Below are 18248 nucleotides of genomic sequence, written 5' to 3'. Positions count from 1 at the left end.
TTCCTTGGATGCTGCCTGACCTGCTGCGCGTTTCCAGCAACACATTTTCAGCTCTGATCTCCAGCATCTGCAGACCTCACTTTCTCCTTGAGCATTAGAGGATTTGACTGAGTCCAATGTGAAGTAGGGCAGGTTGTGAGTGGGAAAGTGGGATTAGACTGGGAAGGATGTGAACTGGGATTGTGAGTGAGAGAGACCGGGGCTTACTCAGGAGCCATGCTGACTTGGCTATGGGACTAATATAGCAGATGCTGAAAATCTAAAAACAATACAGAAATTGCTGAGTAAACTCAGCCAATCCAGTAGCATTTGTGTCGAGAGAGGTGGAGTTAACGTTTTGAGTCCACGGACTCTTTGCAGAGGGACCTTGCTCACTAAAAATCAAACTGCCCTGCTCTAACTTAGACTACTTTATGCACTTTGGGTTCAGGACTGCAGAGAAAACTAAATTGGGCTTGAAATGAAGACACTGATCATTTAAATATCTTTGTGTCTGTAAACTGCGCAGGAAGTGAAGCCCTTACCAAAACAAGAAAGGAAGCATAAGGGCTTGAGGTTTGTGTTTCTGCTATTTCACAACCTGGTGAAAAACTGATGGAAAATGAAAGGGCTTGGGGAACAATCTGGAGAGTGGGGAACGACTGTGTGAAATATTCCAGGACAATGGTGAGAGAGCAGGTGAAGTTAGATTGGGTGGAATGTTAAATAATCCATTTACTTGGAACTTCTCTCTCTCACACACTCTCTCCACCAACTCTGCCAGACTGCTGAGAATCTTCAGCATGTTGCATTTCTTTTAACTTTCGGGTCTCCAGCCCCCACATTGTTTAGCTTTTCTACTGGTCTCTTGAAGGATCCAGGCAGTGTGCAGTCGAATGAAATTAGATTTGTGGAGAGGTATTAAAGGATTGGGTGGGTGAGCAGGAACTTGAAATGTTTCAAGACTCAATAAGTTCGACAAGGATTCCATTTTCTGGATGGTTCCATGAACTTCAATGAGCACAGGAAGTTCGGGGGAAGAGTTAAGACCATAAGACATAGGAGTGGAAGTAAGGCCATTCGGCCCATCAAGTCCACTCCACCATTCAATCATGGCTGATGGACATTTCAACTCCACTTACCAGCGTTCTCCCCGTAGCCCGTAGTTGAGGTGGTAAACTGCATTCCGATGTACTGAGCAAAAATATCTGCTTTAAGAAAGGATGAGATAGTTAAGTGTATCACTCACTTCATGGTGACTGGTCTTTCTTTCCTCAGCTACACCTTCCAAGTGGTCCAGGACAATACAGATATAATCTGGAAGTTTCAAAGGTATCCCCTAATCGAGGAGTATTACTGCCGTCCACCTGCACCCCCTCCCTTCATCGTATTCAGTCACATCTTCCTCTTAATTGAACATTTAGTGCAGCGGAAACCAAGATGGAAGCATAAGAAATTCAGTAAGTGCCTCTCTCTATTCATTACCTCACTGACAAGCACACACTTCAATGTGCAGGTTGAAAAAAATAACACTACTTTTAAGAGGGCACATCCCAGCAGATTTTCTAAAGGCAGTGGTGATGTGCTAAGGTCACAGAGACCCAAGCTAATGAAATTTGAATTCAATTTCTTTAAAAGTGTCTGGATTTATGCTCACCCACAACAACCCTGGATGTCAAACCCATCTGGTTTACTAAGGCCTTTAAGGGAGAAAATTTCTGACCTTACTTGGTCTGGTTTGCATGTGACTCCAGACCCACAGCAATGGGGTCGACTGCCTTCAGGTAATTAGCCAATTCAGTTTTGAATGCCTCAACTGACCGTGCCTCCACTTTCCTCTCAGGGAGTGTACTCCACTCATAGAGTACTAAATATTCACCCTCACAGTGCAACTGCCAACCTCCAATCTCAGCATCCCCTGATTCCGGGTTTTCCATTAGCGGAGCATTGTTGTTTCTAGTGATCTCTGTGCCCTTTCAGAAATATTCACAGCTACCCGATGGAGGAGCCACACTCCGAAAGCTAGTGCTTCCAAATAAATAGCTGTTGGGCTATAACCTGGTGTTGTGTGATTTTTAATTTTGTCCACCCCAGTCCAACAGCGGCGACTCCACATCAGAAATATTCCAATCAGCCTTTGCCTAGAGTCTGGTTTGGTGCTGTCTGCTTGCTGTGTCATTCCAGCAGCCATTACCTATTGCCCATTTCCCAGTGCCCTCTGCTAATTTCCCAGTGCCATCTGTGTATAGCCCAGTGTCCATTGCCATTTACTGTAACAGATTAATCTAAACCAGCACAGTTTGAGCAATAATTAACAGGTAAAAGAAAACATCAAATGTAAAAAAACACATTCCACCTTGAGATAACAAAGATGTATGTCGTTGTGAGCACTCACTGGCACCAAATGCAATCTCAGTCTTTCCAACTCAGTCTACATTTTTCACATATTGTTAGAACATTTCAGTCCTTTTGTTGCAATCACTCTACCCAAAGACCTCAGACGTAATTACTGCTGACAAGATACATGTGTTCAAACCCCTTCTCACTCAAGCCATATCTTTCCAGATAGTACAGAATGCCCAAAGACTGTCTTGCTGAAAGCCTTTAAACAGCTGAGGTTGGCTGTGAAATAGCAGCAATAGGTCCTACCCAATCCATAATCTTCTTACCTTCCCACCTTCTGTCCTTTGCATTAACACAGTTTGTGCTCTATTCCCAGACGGCTGCTTCACCACAAAGATTCGAAAGCTACTAATAGAACTTAGAACATAGAAAAATACAGCGCAGTACAGGCCCTTCGGCCCTCGATGTTGCGCCGACCAAAGTCTACCTAACCTACACTAGCCCAATAATCTCCATATGCTTATCCAATGCCCGCTTAAATGACCATAAAGAGGGAGAGTTCACCACTGCTACTGGCAGGGCATTCCATGAACTCACAACCCGCTGAGTAAAGAATCTACCCCTAACATCTGTCCTATACCAACCACCCCTTAATTTAAAACTGTGTCCCCTAGTAACAGCTGACTCCATTAACAGAAAAAGGTTCTCAGTGTCTACCCTATCTAAACCCCTAATCATCTTGTACACCTCTATCAAATCTCCCCTAAACCTTCTTTTCTCCAATGAATAATTACTAAATACTTTATTAATTTATTAAATAATTTAGTAATTTATTAATTACTAAATAAATAAAAAAATCCATTCTGCTTGTTTCTTCTCTCATAAACTGCCAAATGGAAAAAAAAACAATTTGAAATTGAAAACCACCACAATTATCTGTTGATTTACCCTTTGCTTCTTAGATCTTTATCCCCCTGTCCAAGCCCCAGGTCTCATGGACAATTCTGAGGTGACAATTCCTTCAGTACCACTGGCTCAGAATCCTATAATTCCCTCCCTAACAGTTGGTCACCCTACAGCATGTGGGCTGCAGCAGTTCAAGAGGGCAGTTCATCAGCACCTTCTCAAAGGCAGTTAGCAACAGGCAATGAATGCTGGCCGACCGGCAGTACCGTGAATGAATAAAAGAAAAAATAACGGGATCATAATCAGGAAACCAGTTAATCCTCTTTCCGAATACTCCCAATTCATCTTGATCTCAAAGGGGACAAGACATGTTCCTTCAGTAGCAACCTACAGTGAGATTACATGTGCTGGCTATCTCAACTAGCAAATGGAATTGATGTTCACTAAATGTTGACACTGTTACCCATGAGGGGTCATGCCAATCCATATGGCATGTGCTTTGTGTATATGATGTGTATACGATGTGTATACTAATACACACAAGTGTGTAAAAAAGAGTATTAAATTAGATTCCCTCCAGTGTAGAAACAGGCCCTTTGGCCCAACAAGTCCACACTGACCCTCCGAAGAGCAACCCAATTTTAGCACGGCAAATTCACCTAACCTGCTTATCTTTGGACTCTGGGAGGAAACCGGAGCACCCAGAGGAAACCCACGCAGACGCGGGGAGAATGTGCAAACTCCACACAGACAGTTGCCCGAGGCTGGAATTGAACCCAAGTTCCTGGCGCTGTGAGGGACTCCCTTCACTGAGCCATCGTGCCGTATATGCCACGTGCCTTTAGTAGTCAAGTTTAAGAGCAAGGAAGTGATGGTGGAACTTCTAAAATGTTGGTTCGACCACAGCTAGAGCATTGTCTGCACTTCTAGAATCTAAATTATCAGAGGGATGCGTAATATTGGAGCGGATGCAGAGGAGACTTTTCACGATGTAGCCTGAGTTTCAGTTATGAAGAGAGATTGGACAGACTGGGAGATTGAGGGAGATGTATAAAATTATGAGAGGCAGGGTAGACAGGAAGAAACTTCCCCCCTTGTTGGAGGGATCAATGACCAAGGGGCATAGCAATCAAGGGAAGGGACAGAAGGTTTCAAGGAGATGTGAAGGAAACCTTTTTCACCCAGAGAATGGTGGGAGTTTGAAACTCATTGCTTGTAAGGGTAATCGAGGCAGAAATTCTCCTAACATTTAAGCAGTACTTGAATGTACACTGACAATGCCAAGATACACAAGGCTATGGGCCAAGTGCTGGAAAATGGTTAGGTGGCTGTTTTTGACATGATTGAATGGTCTTTTTCTAAACTATAGGCCTCTATGATTCAAGGCTGAGGGTCCAACTTCATTCTGTCAGCATAAAGATAGCTTTGCATAGGTCCAGCATTCGTCATTTCCAGATGGATCCCTCTTAAGTGGAAGATAGTTTCTCCCCCTGCAGTTTTTACCATGAAATTATGAATAGCCTGTTACCCTTTCGCCAACCTCAATCCATCCATCCATCATCCCCTGTCCTTCCTCAACACACACTGCCCAGTGTCCCACTAACCCAATATGTAGCTCCATGATATCTGATCAGGAGCTTGACCTTTCTTCCTACAGAGAAACAGCTGGATGAGAAAGAGGAGGCTGAGCTGTTAGCCTGGGAAGCCATCATCAAGGAGAACTACCTGATGAAACAAAACCGCCGTGAGAGACAGAGTCTCAACCAACAAATCAGCTACACCAAGGAGAAGTGAGTGAGGGGATCGGCTCCAAACACACCCTCCACCTTTTTTTAGATTAGATTACTTACAGTGTGGAAACAGGCCCTTCGGCCCAACAAGTCCACACCGACCCGCCGAAGCGTAACCCACCCATACCCCTAATACTACGGGCAATTTAGCATGGCCAATTCACCTGACCCGCACATCTTTGGACTGTGGGAGGAAACCGGAGCACCCGGAGGAAACCCATGCAGACACGGGGAGAACGTGCAAACTCCACACAGTCTGTCGGCTGAGTCGGGAATTGAACCCGGGTCTCAGGCGCTGTGAGGCAGCAGTGCTAACCACTGTGCCACCGTGCCGCCCTCCACCTTTTGGCCACCTTCTTCTTGCTGCCTGTCCTCTTTGTTGTCGTCCCGAATGAGCTGTTCACCAGCCTGCTCTACATTGTCCATTGCACAAGGTTCTGAGTATGAGAAACCCACATTCCACAGCGTTATAATCATCCATCCCACTCCCCAGCTTCAGCAATAAGCTAATGGTCAGCCATGATCAGGCATGAAGGCCGAGTGGTCTACTTCTGCTCCTATGTTCTATGTTTCTCCAGAAATCTTTGACCAAACTAACCTTGTTGATGGTATGTGGGGCGAGTCTATGATTAATTCAGGCTGTCTTTCTCTCTTTTTCTCTTTCTCGCTCTCTTCCTTGCTTCTTCCCTTCGTCCTTATCTCTACTTTTTGCCCTAAGCCAAATCAACTGCAATCACCTGGTGAGGTCTGGCTTTGCTCTGATCTCCTGCCTCTATCTGATCATGTTTTCCAGGGTGGATGCAGTGGCAGAGGCAATCGACCTCAACAGGGAAGGCAGTAAAATGGAGCACAGAATCTCTCATCTGGAGGAACAGGTTTGTTTGTCGGGGGGGGGGATGGGGAGGCAAAAGGAGACCTGAAGACGTGACACAACTCATTGAGGAAAGAATTGATTATTGTAGTCCATCATCATGAACCAATGGCCTTGTCACTCAGCAAACTCGAAATTAATCTGCCAATATCAGTTTTGCTGAGACGTTTCTGTGATTTGTTCCTTTAGATGATGCAGACCATGAGGGCCTTGAACTGGATTGTGAACACACTGATAGAAAAAGATTTTGGCTCCAGGGAGAGTGCACCTACCCTCGGTATGTTTTCTTTCACTCACGTTTTGTTCAAGTCCCACCCCTGAGAAATCCTCACCGGTGTCCACAAGGCATGGCATCGCTTGGTTAGTTGGCAGTGTTCACCTCTCAGCCATTTGGTTTTGTGACAATTCATCTTCAAAAGGGTACCTTCGGCTGGTGTAGTTATCAGATGAATGTCAAGTACTGATGATGTGAACTGTATTGCCCCCATCAGGAAGAGCCTGTGTGTGTGTGCTCGATAGTAAACTGAAACCTTGCAGTAGTACTCTCACTGGGTCCATGTTTCGTTTGCTGCATGTATCACACTCAGAAATATAACTTTATTGGTTAAATTTGGAAGGATACTGTTGGCAGAGCCTGAATGTTGCAGCACTTTGTGTTCAAGCATTGGCGTATTGCTCATGGCACCCATTAACACATTGGAAAGAGGCATTTAATTCCAGTCAAGTTCTAATGAGCATGTGCTACATGCAAGTATGTTCAAATCAGGCTCCTGAAGCATGTTGTCAAGAATTATGCTCCACCAGGAACATCATCTGAGCATTAGGAAGGTAACTTTAGGCATGCAGTACATTAAAGTACATTGCTGGGACCTTGCCAAGTATCTTCACAAAATTTCAGGTTAGACTTTCAACGAATGTACAGTGAAACAAATGGAGTTTTACACTCAATCTGACCCTGTACTGTCCCAGGATTGTTGATGGAGACAGTGTTGAGGAAGCTTTCTTCTGCTACTAAACTCACGTTGTCCCTATCCTGGAAGTAATGGATAAGGCCAGTTTCAGGGATATTTTACTTTCAATTTGCTTTCATGTTAAAAGAGTAGAGAGAGTTTTACTCTGCATCTAGCCCTGTGCAGTCCATGTAGGGGAGTTTGATGGGGACAGTGTAAGGGGAGCTTTCCTCTCTATCTAGCCCATGCAGTAACTGACCTGGTGGTCGTGGGGGTGGTGTTTGTTATTGGCAGTGAAGACCTGAAAGGTTCAAGACTCCAAATGCTCACGATCCTCTGTTACTGAATACTAAGATGAAAGATGTTGTGAACACATTGCTGCATCTCAGATCTTTTGTCCTATTCAGTCATTTCTGACAACAAAGACACAGAGGACGAATTCGAGGCTGAGGCAAAGGAACTCAAGCCTGTGTGCCATGTGCTTGCCCGAAGTTTGGTATATCCAGGCACCAACATTAATCGGTTTCCTGTACCTGATGAGAAGGTGCCATGGAAGGTAATGAATGTGCTATTTCCTTTATTTCGTACCTCTACCTCTTGTGATTCACAACCTCAGAGCTCAGTTGTGTTATCAGGCAGCCCTATGTCTCCAGCCTTGATAAAATGCTGCATTGCAGCTAACTCCTGGCCCCTGCTGCTGGAGTGGAAGAGCTGGGTCAAGGAATCAGTTAAGTGAATGGTTAAAAAGCTCACAAGAAATGTTGTGGCCATCAAATAGTTAGTGGTTGATGGAGGCATTGGGCAAAAACTTTTAAGGGTCCAAAAAAGTGAGATTTATAACAGAATCAGGCAAAAATCAGAATCAGATGGGCCTCAGGTGAGGCGTCAGGTGAGGCCGTGACATCATTGGGTCCATCTCGCTCCATTTTGTTTTGCATTTCTGTGAGATCTGAGTGCCCTAGTGCATGAATGACAGAAGGACAGTATTTAGGTAAAGCAAGTAATCAGGAAAACTAATAGAATGTTATGATTTATTGTAAGGGGAGTTGAATACAGCACTTAGCAGATTATGGTTTGGTTTGACTGCATCTGGAATATTGTGTACAGTACAGGTGACAATACTTACAGAAGAATTAGAAGCAGTTCAGAGAAGGTTTACTCAACTAATACCTGGCGAAAGTGAGGACTGCAGATGCTGGAGATTAGAATCAAGATTAGAATGGTGCTGGAAAAGCAAAGCAGGTCAGGCAGCACCCGAGGAGCAGGAAAATTGACGTTTCGGGCAGGAGCCCTTCATCAAGAATAGTGATGATTCCTGATGAAGGGCTCTTGCCAGAAACGTCAATTTTCCTGCTCCTCCAATGCTGCCTGACCTGCTGTGCAATTCCAGCACCATTCTAATCTTGACTCTAATACCTGGAATGAGTGGATTGACTTATGAGGAAAGGCTAACCAAGCTAGGTCTGTATCCTCTGGAGTTTAAAAGAGTCTAACAAGGTTATGCTGTCCCTGACCTTTGCCTCTAACTCAAGCTGGGCAGCATGGTGGCACAGTGGTTAGCACTGCTGCCTCACAGCGCCTGAGACCCGGGTTCAATTCCCGACTCAGGCGACTGACTGTGTGGAGTTTGCACGTTCTCCCCGTGTTTGCGTGGGTTTCCTCCGGGTGCTCCGGTTTCCTCCCACAGTCCAAAGATGTGCGGGTCAGGTGAATTGGCCATGCTAAATTGCCCGTAGTGTTAGGTAAGGGGTAAATGTAGGGGTATGGGTGGGTTTCGCTTCGGCGGGTCGGTGTGGACTTGTTGGGCCGAAGGGCCTGTTTCCACACTGTAAGTAATCTAAAAAAAAAATTTTAAAGTGAATTTTAGCCATCACTAAAGATTCGGATGGTGTTTCCAGTAAATGTCGATGCTGAGCTCCTGCTGTAATTGTCTCTCCTTTCCTCACGGAAGGAGGCAGCACTAGCTCCAATTGGTTTGATAATTCCAGCAGCTTGGCCTTAATCACCTTTTGTAAAACCCCTAAGGTCACTTCTTCCACCCCCAGAAAACTCTTGATGACTGAAAGAGCCGTTGCTATCCCAAACACTGTTTAAATCAACTCAATTAAACCCCCGGAACAAAAGACACCACCACCCGCTGCCTTCGAGTCCAACAACCCTAATCCCAAATCAGAACTGTAGAACAAATCCGGCAAAGAACTCCCCAAACTGTTATGGACCAGGCCAGACCCCCTCAAAACATTTTAAGAAAGTAGCCCAGACTCTAACTTTGCTGGTTGTTTTAAGCAGATGGAGAGTGGATTTTCCAGGGGTGATGCACCTGGCCCAACCACTTAGTTTTGAACAAAATAGAGTTTATTTGCAATATTACTAAATGAAACATAAACAAAGAGAACAGAATATAGAATAACTTAACCTCTCTGAAAACACAACAGACTATACCGGCTTAATGATGCTGTTCCGAGTACTTGCAGCAATTCCCATAAAGAACTCTTGGCACAAAAGGAAAAACCAAACACAGGGCCTTACAGGAGAGAGAGAGAGAAAGAGAGAGAGAGAGAGAGAGAGAGATGGCAGAGGGATTCAGCTTGGAACACTTTCTTCTATGCAGATGTTTCTTGGACCAGTGGCTTCAAACTGACTGACTGCTTTCAGTGAACAGCCAGACCGCTAAAAATCTAACCATGCCAAAGAAAAGCTGGGTTGAGAGAACTGGCTACTCCCCTTTCATTGCACAAGTGTTTGTTTAAACTTGAAAGCCTTTTGCCTGAGGCACCCCCTTACAACAAATCAAAACATTCTATTAGTTTTCCTGATTACTTGTTTTACCTAAATACTGTCCTTCTGTCATTCATGCACTAGGGCACTCAGATCTCACAGAATTGCAAAACAAAATGGAGCGAGATGCACCCAATGATGTCACGGGCCTCACCTGACGCCTCACCTGAGGCCCATCTGATTCTGATTTTCGCCTGATTCTGTTATAAATCTCACTTTTTTGGACCCTTAAAAGATTTTGCCCAATGCCTCCATCAACCACTAACTGTTTGATGGCCACAACATTTCTTGTGAGCTATTTAACCATTCATTTAACTGATTCCTTGACCCAGCTCTTACACTCCAGCAGCAGGGGCCAAGAGTTAGCTGCAATGCAGCATTTTGATAATTCTGGCTCTTGCCAGAAACATCAATTTTCCTGCTCCTCCAATGCTGCCTGACCTGCTGTGCAATTCCAGCACCACTCTAATCTTGACTCTAATACCTGGAATGAGTGGATTGACTTATGAGGAAAGGCTAACCAATCTAGGTCTATATCCTCTGGAGTTTAAAAGAGTCTATGAAGATGATGCTCCTCTAACAAGGTTATGCTGTCCCTGACTTTTGCCTCTAACGCAAGCTGCTTCATTTTCAATTGAATTTTAGCTATCACTAAAGATTCTGATGGTATTTCCGATAAATACTCCCCTTTCATTGTACAAGTGTTTGTTTAAACTTGAAAGCCTTTTGCCTGAGGCACCCCCTTACAATAAATTATAACATTCTATTAGTTTTCCTGATTACTTGTTTTACCTAAATACTGTCCTTCTGTCATTCATGCACTAGGGCACTCAGATCTCACAGAAATGCAAAACAAAATGGAGCGAGATGCACCTAATGATGTCACGGCCTCACCTGAGGCCCATCTGATTCTGTTAGCTTTTATCAAATTGGCCCTAAAACCCTTCAAACCTAGACTTTTCAGAACTGTTGTTTTTACGACGTCTCTGACAAAAAAGCCAAGGACAGCATAACCTTGTTAAAGGAGCCGCATCATCACAAGTCAGAGTTCATTTCATCGAAACATGAGGGGTCTTGACTGGGTGGATGTGGAAAGGTTCTTTCCACTTGAGGTAGGATCTAGAACTAGGGGTCATCATTTAAAGATTTCATGGCTACAATGTAGATTTGAGGAATGTAGCGTTGAGGTAAAAATCAGATCAGCCATGATCTTGTTGAATGGCATAATCAGTGGCTGAGCGTGACTGGCTACAATGGCTCTCACAGGCAGTTCATACTGCCCATGGATGGGTGTATGTTGGACCTCCCAATCTGTCATTGCTGCACCCATCCTACCCCAATCTGTAACTGCTGTACCCTCAATACCCAGCTTCCCCACTCTCTTACTGCTGCACCCAAACCCCACATAGATGTCGTTCCTATCTCTCATTATTGTATCCACCCTCAACACCCCAGCCCTGCCAGGCCCAGAAGGTGTTTGTGAAAGCACATTTTTCCAGGAGGCAAGCAGTACTTTTCCTCCTTCCTGGAAAATGTAGCCCCAGCTCAGTTTGGATCCAGTCATCTTTCCATGTCCTGTTCCCCAAGCAACATACTACTCAGCAGGTATCTGCCAAAAGACCAGCGTCCCTATCTCCTGTGCCATCTTGAAAAGCCCATTACGCACCCAGACAAGCACTGCCAATCTGAACTAGTGCCTGGACCTGGCAGACAGAGGAAATCGGTGCCTCATTTAGCGGGCAGAGTGTTAGGCAGGGTGGTGCAGAGTACTGCCACACAGATGAGATACAGTGACTGGACAGGGGGAAGGATTTGGACCCCTCGAGAGGGCTGACTCAGGATGACACAATGTAGTGTGGCACCATAATGTAAACAATGACACTGCTGTGTGGTGTGGCCCTCCTTATCTTCTTCTCAAAAAGCAGCTTTAAAAACAACTTTTGAAGCCTATCCTACCCAGCACTGCCCAATGTATTAACGTTCTAAGGGTGTTAATTGCATCTCAACAGTGTAGTTAGAGGTTTCAAGACGCCTATGGATGGACAGCCTAGAGGGCAGTTTACTTGTCGCTCCCATTGTGTTAGTCAAATCAATGGGTGGGGAATGAGAAGGCTTCCATGCTTAAAATCCAGCTTGTGATGCTGACATGTCTTGCAGTGTTAGGACAGAGTGTCAGGACCCTAGCTGCAGTCTTAAATCTGGGTCAGGAGGCCAGAAACAGCCATGCAGGACACCCAATATGATTTACCCCCACAGCCTGCCATCTCAGGGGGTCCCAGCCAGTGAGCACCCATGAGTCATGGGGTCAGCTCAGCTTCTCGGTCAGACTGCCTATTGCCGTCCCAGTCTGGTGCCCAGCTGCTGGACCGCCAGTTGCCTCAGCGAATGGAGCTTCTGGAACAGAGCAGTGGCTGCTATCAACTCAGACAGTTCCTTAAGAATGAGAATGATCCTCTTCCATTGTGTGTCCTTAAGACTATAAGATATAGGAGCAGAAATTAGGTGATTCATACTATCACTCAATCTTGGCTGATGGGTTTTTCAGGAAGAAGTGGGGACTGCAGATGCTGGAAATCAGAGTCGAGAGTGTGGTGCTGGAAAAGCACAGCAGGTCAGGCAGCACCTGAGGAGCAGGAGAATAGCATTTTGAGCATCAGCCCTTCATCAGGAATGTTAGGTTTCTCAATTCCATTTTCCTGCTTTCTCCCCATAACCTTCGATCCCTTTGGCAATCAAGAACTTATCCATCGCTGTTTTAAGTATACTCAATGGCCAGGCCTCCACAAACTGCTGTGGCAATGACTTCCACGGATTCATCACTCTCTGGCTAAAGAAGTTTCTCCTACCATTGGAAGCATCTTCCCAACTCCACTCTGCCCAGACCTTTCAGTATTCTGAACGTTTCAATCAGGTCCCCCCTCATCCTTTTATACTCCATTGAGGAGAGTCTCAGAGTCCTCAAACATTCCTCATATGTTAAGCCTTTCATTCCTGGGATCATTCTCGTGAACCTCCTCTGGACCTGCTCCAGGACCAGTATGTCTTTTCTGAGTTATGGGGCCCAAAATTGCTCACAATATTCGAAATGTAGTGTGACCAGAGCTTTATAAAGCCTCATAACTACATCCTTGCTTTTGTATTCTAGTCCTCTTGAGATGAACGTCAACATTTTAATTGCCTTCCTAACTACCAACTCAACCTGTACATTTACCTTCAGAGAAACCTGAACTCACAAGTTGCTTTGCACTTCAGATCTTTGAACCTTCTCACCATGTAGAAAATAATCCATGCCTCGATTCTTCCGACCAAAGTGCATGGCTTCACACTTTCCCACATTGGATTTCATCTGTCAATTCTTTGCCCACTATCCTAACCTGTCCAATTCCTCTGCAGCCTCCCTGTCTCCTCAATACCACCAGCCCTTCCACCTATCTTTGTATCATCTGCAAACATAGCCAGAATGCCTTCAGTTCCTTTATCCAGATCATTAATGTATAAAGTGAAAGGTTGTGATCCCAACACCAACCCTTATGGAACACCACTAGTCACTGGCTTCCATCCTGAAAAGGAACCTTTTATCCCCACTTCTGCCAGACAGCCAATCTTTCTAAACGTGCTAATACCTTGACTCTACCACCTTATCTTACTCAGCAGTCTCCTGAGCAGCACCTTATCAAAGGCCTTCTTGAAGTCCAGATAGATAACATCCATTGGCTCTCCTTGGTTTAAACTGCTCATTACTTCCTCAAAGAATTCTAGCAGATTTGTCAGGCATGACCTCCCCTTGATGAAACCATGCTGACTTTGCCCTATTTTACGATACACTTCCAAGTACTCAGTAATCTCATCTATCACAATGGACTCCAAAATCTTACAAACGACAAAGGCCAGGCTATTCCATCTATAATTTCCTGTCATTTGCCTTGCTCCCTTCTTATAAGGAGGGGGTGGAGATGAGGGTGGGGGGCGGGGTTTACATTAGTGATTTTCCAGTCCTCTGGGACTCTCCCTGACTCAAGTGGTGCCTGAAAGATCACCATTACAGTCTCCACTATCTCTTCAGCTATCTCCTTTAGGACTCTAGGGTGTAGCCCATCTGGTCCTGGCAATTTATCCACCTCCAAACATTTCAGTCTTGCTAGCACCATTTCCTTGGAGATGGCCACGATACACATCTCTGCCCACCCCTCCGCTTGAACTTTTGAGCTATTTCTCACGTCTTCCATCATGAAGACTGAAGCAAAGTACTTATTCAGTTCCTCAGCCATTTCTTTATTCCCCACTTCTCCAGCATTATTTTCCAGCGGTCCAAAGTCCAGTTTTGCCTCTCTTTTTGTCCTTTATATATTTAAACAAACTCTTGCAATCTTTTCTAATATTACTGGTTACCTTACCTTCATATTTAATCTTTCCATTCAAAGAATCCCTACAGTGTGTAAACAAACCATTTGACCCAACAAGTCCATATGACCCTCCGCAGAGTATTCGACCCAAACTCATTCCCCAACCTAACTACTTTACATTTACCCCTGAGTAATGGCACCTAACCTACACATCTTTGAACTCTATGTGCAATTGAACATGTCCAATTCACCTGACCTGCACATCTTTCGATTGTGGGAGGAAACCAGAGCATCCGGAGGAAGCCCACGCAGACGCAGGGAGAATGTGCAAACTCCACACAGACAGTTGCCCAAGGCTGGAATTGAACCCAGGTCCCTGGCGCTGTGAGGCAACAGTGCTAACCACTGAGCCACTGTGCGGCCCCAAAAAAGTTTTCTCCCTCCTTATTTCTTCTTCTATTGGTCTTTGTAAGCTTCCCAGTCCTCTGGTTTCCCATGGTCCTTTGCCACATTATAAGCTTTCTCTTTTGCTTTGATGCTGTCCCTGACTTGCCTGATCAGCCACGGTGACTCATCCTCCCTTTAGTATGATGCGTTTTCCTCAGGGTGAATTTTTGATGTGTCTCTCAAATTGCTCCCAGAAACCCCTGCCATTGCTGTTCCACTGTCTTTCCAGATAGGCTGCTCTCCCAGTCAATTCTTGTCCACTCCTCCCTCATGCCTCTGTATTTACCTTTATTCAACTGTAACAACGTTAAATCAGATTCCACCTTCTCCCTCTCAAACTGCAGAGTAAATTCCATCATATTATGGCCACTGTCTCCTGAGAGTTCCTTCACGTTAAGCTCCCTTTCCAAGTCTGCCTCATTGCACTACACTAAATCCAGAATTACCTGTTGCCTAATGGGCCCCACCACAACCTGCTCCAAGAAGCATAGACATTTCCCAAATTGCTTTTCTTGTGATCTATTATCAACCTGGTTTTCCCAGTCCATATTAAAATTGCTCATGATCACTCTAACGTTGCCTTTCTTACATGCCTTTTCTATCTCTTAACATATCTTATACCCCACATCCTGACTGCTGTTTGGAGGCCGATGGATAACTCCCATTATGGTTTCTTACCTGTACAGTTCCTCAAGTCCAGCACACAGATTCTAAATTATCTGACCCAAATTTGTTTATTGCTTATATCTAATTTCATTTTTTTATTGACAAGGCAATCCCACTCCCTCTGCCCACTTGCCTATCTTTTCGATAGAATGTGTATCCTTGAATATTTAGTTCCCAATCCTGATCCCTTTGCAGCCATGTCTCTCTGATGCTCACCACATCATACCTGCCAATCTAAATCTGCGCCACAAGCTTATTTATCATATTTCTTATACTGTGCACATTCAGATACAACACCTTCAGTCCTGAATTGACCATCCCTCTTCTCATTGTTATTTATTGTCCCAGTGTGTTTGAAGTTTGATTCCTAACCCTTTCCAAACACACTCCCTGACTTGTGTCCTGCAGACTTTAATAACTCTTCTGAGTTCTCCTTTCTTTTCATCACCTTCATATTTTTCAATGCTGTTGGATCCACCCCCACAGATGTTAACATGCAGCTTTGCTTCCCACTGGTCATTGTACTTCTTGGAATTTTACACTTTCCTTCCCCCCCCCCCCCCCCCCAACTTTTAAATTTAAAGTCCTGATGACCACTCTATTGACCCTTTTCACTAGAACACTGTCCCAGTTCAGTTTCGGTGGAAACTGTCCCAACAGTACAGTTTCCTCCTGTTCCAGTACTGATGCCAGTGCCCCATGAAAAGGAATCTCACTTTCCCACTCAACTCCTTTAACCACGTGTTGACGTCCCTTATTCTCCAGTCCCTATGCCAATTTGAATGTGGTTTGGGCAGTCATCCAGAGATTATAATCATTGAGGACCTGTTTCTTTAATTTGATTTCCACTTCCTGATAATCTCTGAACAGATTCCCTTTCCCGATGTAGACCACAACAACTGGACCTCCCCCTGGTGCTCCAATCCCATTTCAGGCCAGTCAGAGATGTCCTACCAGGCAGGCAACATTCCATGCAGTAGAAAGTGAGAAAGCTGGAGATCAAAATCGTGAGTGTGTTGCTGGAAAACCACAGCTGGTCAGGCAGCATCCGAGGAGCAGGAGAGACGACATTTCTGGCATAAGCCCTTCATCAGGAATAAGCCCTTCATCATTCCTGACGAAGGGCTTATGCCCAAAACGTTGATTCTCCTGCTCCTGGGATACTGCCTGACCGGCTGTACTTTTCTAGTACCACGCTCTCAATATACCACGCAGGACTCTCGATCCTGTTTAAAAGGGATATTATCTATCTCCCTAATTATAAAATCTACCACTTGTCTTTTTGCTCCCCCTTCTTGAATAGCCTCTGGGTCCTGAGGTGATGGAATACTCCAATCGTGGACATGTCCAACCAGCCACGAGAGTGAGCTTAGGTGCAGACGGTGTGACAGAGCTCACTTAGTGTTATCAGCCATCCTGAATCAGACATGTGTAGCAGACATTTCAAATCTTCAAAGAGAAATACCGCCAATAATGTCTGTGCAAAATACTGTAGATCCACTGGCAGGACAGTTGCGCTAATGTTCGTATCCTCTCAGGCCAACATCATCAGCATCAAGGCACTGGTACAACCAGTTAGTTGTATATTTACAACAACAGTTATTTGGAAACTTAGAAAATGAGAAACTTCAGCTGTGAGGATAGATTGATGAAGTTGGGGCTGTTCTCCTTGGAGAGAAGGCTGAGAGGAGATTTAATTGAGGTTCTCAAAGTCTAGAACAGGCTCAACAGAGTCGATCTGGAGAAGCTGTTGCTGCTCAGAAAGGGAACTAGAATAAGACAGTATGGACTTAAAGTGAATTGCAAATGAAGCAAAGGTGATGTGAGAAAACTTGATCAGATAACAAGTAGTTAGGGCTCAGAATGTACTGCCTGGAAATGTGGAAGCAGGTTCATTGTGATATGCAAGAGGACATTGGATGGTTATTTGGATAGGCATAGTGTGCAGGGATATTGGGAAAAGGCTGGAGATTGACACTATGTCGTGATATTCATTGGAAGTGCTGGTGCAGCCACAATGAGCTGAATAGCTTCATTCTATACTGACAGAGACATCAGTGTCCTGGGTTTAGTTGGTAAGAAATGCTGCCTGTTTGCCCAGAGCCAAACTTTGCAGAATTGTATTAAGATCAGCAGAATTTTCGAAGATAGCAAAGAGAAATCAAAATAAAAGGAGGTGGGGGGGGAACAAGAATGAGAGCAAACTAATCAGGAATATAACAATATATTTCAAGAGCTTTTACAGACATAACGAGTAGAGTAGATAAAGGAAATAATTGTGACCAAGTCGGAATTATGTTCAAGAAACCAAAATTGTAGGAGAAACTCAGCAGCGTCTGTGGAGAAAGAAACAGACGTTCATGTTTTGAGTCCAATATGATACTTCTTCAGAATTGAAAAGAGAGGTGTTGGGTTTACACTGTCACAGAAGTTTCCAAAGAGAAAGAAGAAATTATTATAGGGAACGAGGAAATGGCAGAGATTTTGAATAAATATTGTGTGCTGCTCTTCACAGTAGAAGAGACAAATTACATAGCAGATCTAAAGAGTAACTTGGGGCTAATGAGCATTAGGGAATTAAAGTGATTAATGCATTGTACTAATGAGTTCAAGATACTAGATCATTTAAGAGGTTAAAAGCTTGCAAATCCTCAGGGCCTGATGGCCTAAGGCTCTATTAGAGATACTGGACACATTGTTTATGAGGATAGATTCCAGAAAGATCCCAGGGGATTGGAACCCCATTGTTCAAGAGCTGAGTTAACCTGACATTAGCCAGCTGGAATACATTGGTAAAGAAGTCTTTATGTGTTTAGAAAACAGTCAGAATCAATATGGTTAAAAGAATGAGAAATATTGTTTGGCAAAATGATTGAAGTCCTTCAAGAATGTAACAAGTAGTTTCAGGTAATCCAGGTGTGAGTCATTATAGAGCACAGATGGAGAACTGGTTAATAGTCAGGAAGCAGATAATCAAGATAATTGGGGGGGGGAGACTGCCTTAGCGTGGTCGGAAGGTGGGAGGGACTGGGGCTTGCTGGGTCTGTATTGTGTGCACTGCTTTTTTTATGTAACTGGATTGTCTTTTTATGTACAAATGTCATTGTTGCTGTCTTTTAATGTTTGAAACTGGGATTTGAGGTTTGTCCTCATTTCCCTGCTAACTGGGTGAACG

General features: G+C 44.4%; 1 protein-coding gene across 1 annotated transcript in view; it reads left to right on the top strand.

The window, feature by feature from the left end:
- trpm2 (transient receptor potential cation channel, subfamily M, member 2) overlaps positions 1-18248 on the top strand; it is a 136105-nt gene that overhangs the window by 97879 nt on the left and 19978 nt on the right. The window contains 5 exon segments of the mRNA XM_060828173.1: positions 1258-1439; positions 4886-5018; positions 5812-5893; positions 6079-6166; positions 7247-7395. Of these exon segments, the coding sequence (XP_060684156.1) occupies positions 1258-1439; positions 4886-5018; positions 5812-5893; positions 6079-6166; positions 7247-7395 (634 nt within the window).

Source organism: Hemiscyllium ocellatum, chromosome 7, assembly GCF_020745735.1.
Source record: "Hemiscyllium ocellatum isolate sHemOce1 chromosome 7, sHemOce1.pat.X.cur, whole genome shotgun sequence".
In the NCBI taxonomy this organism is placed as follows: domain Eukaryota; kingdom Metazoa; phylum Chordata; class Chondrichthyes; order Orectolobiformes; family Hemiscylliidae; genus Hemiscyllium; species Hemiscyllium ocellatum.
Note: the sequence above shows the minus strand (reverse complement) of the source record. Positions and strands in the feature narration are given on the sequence as shown.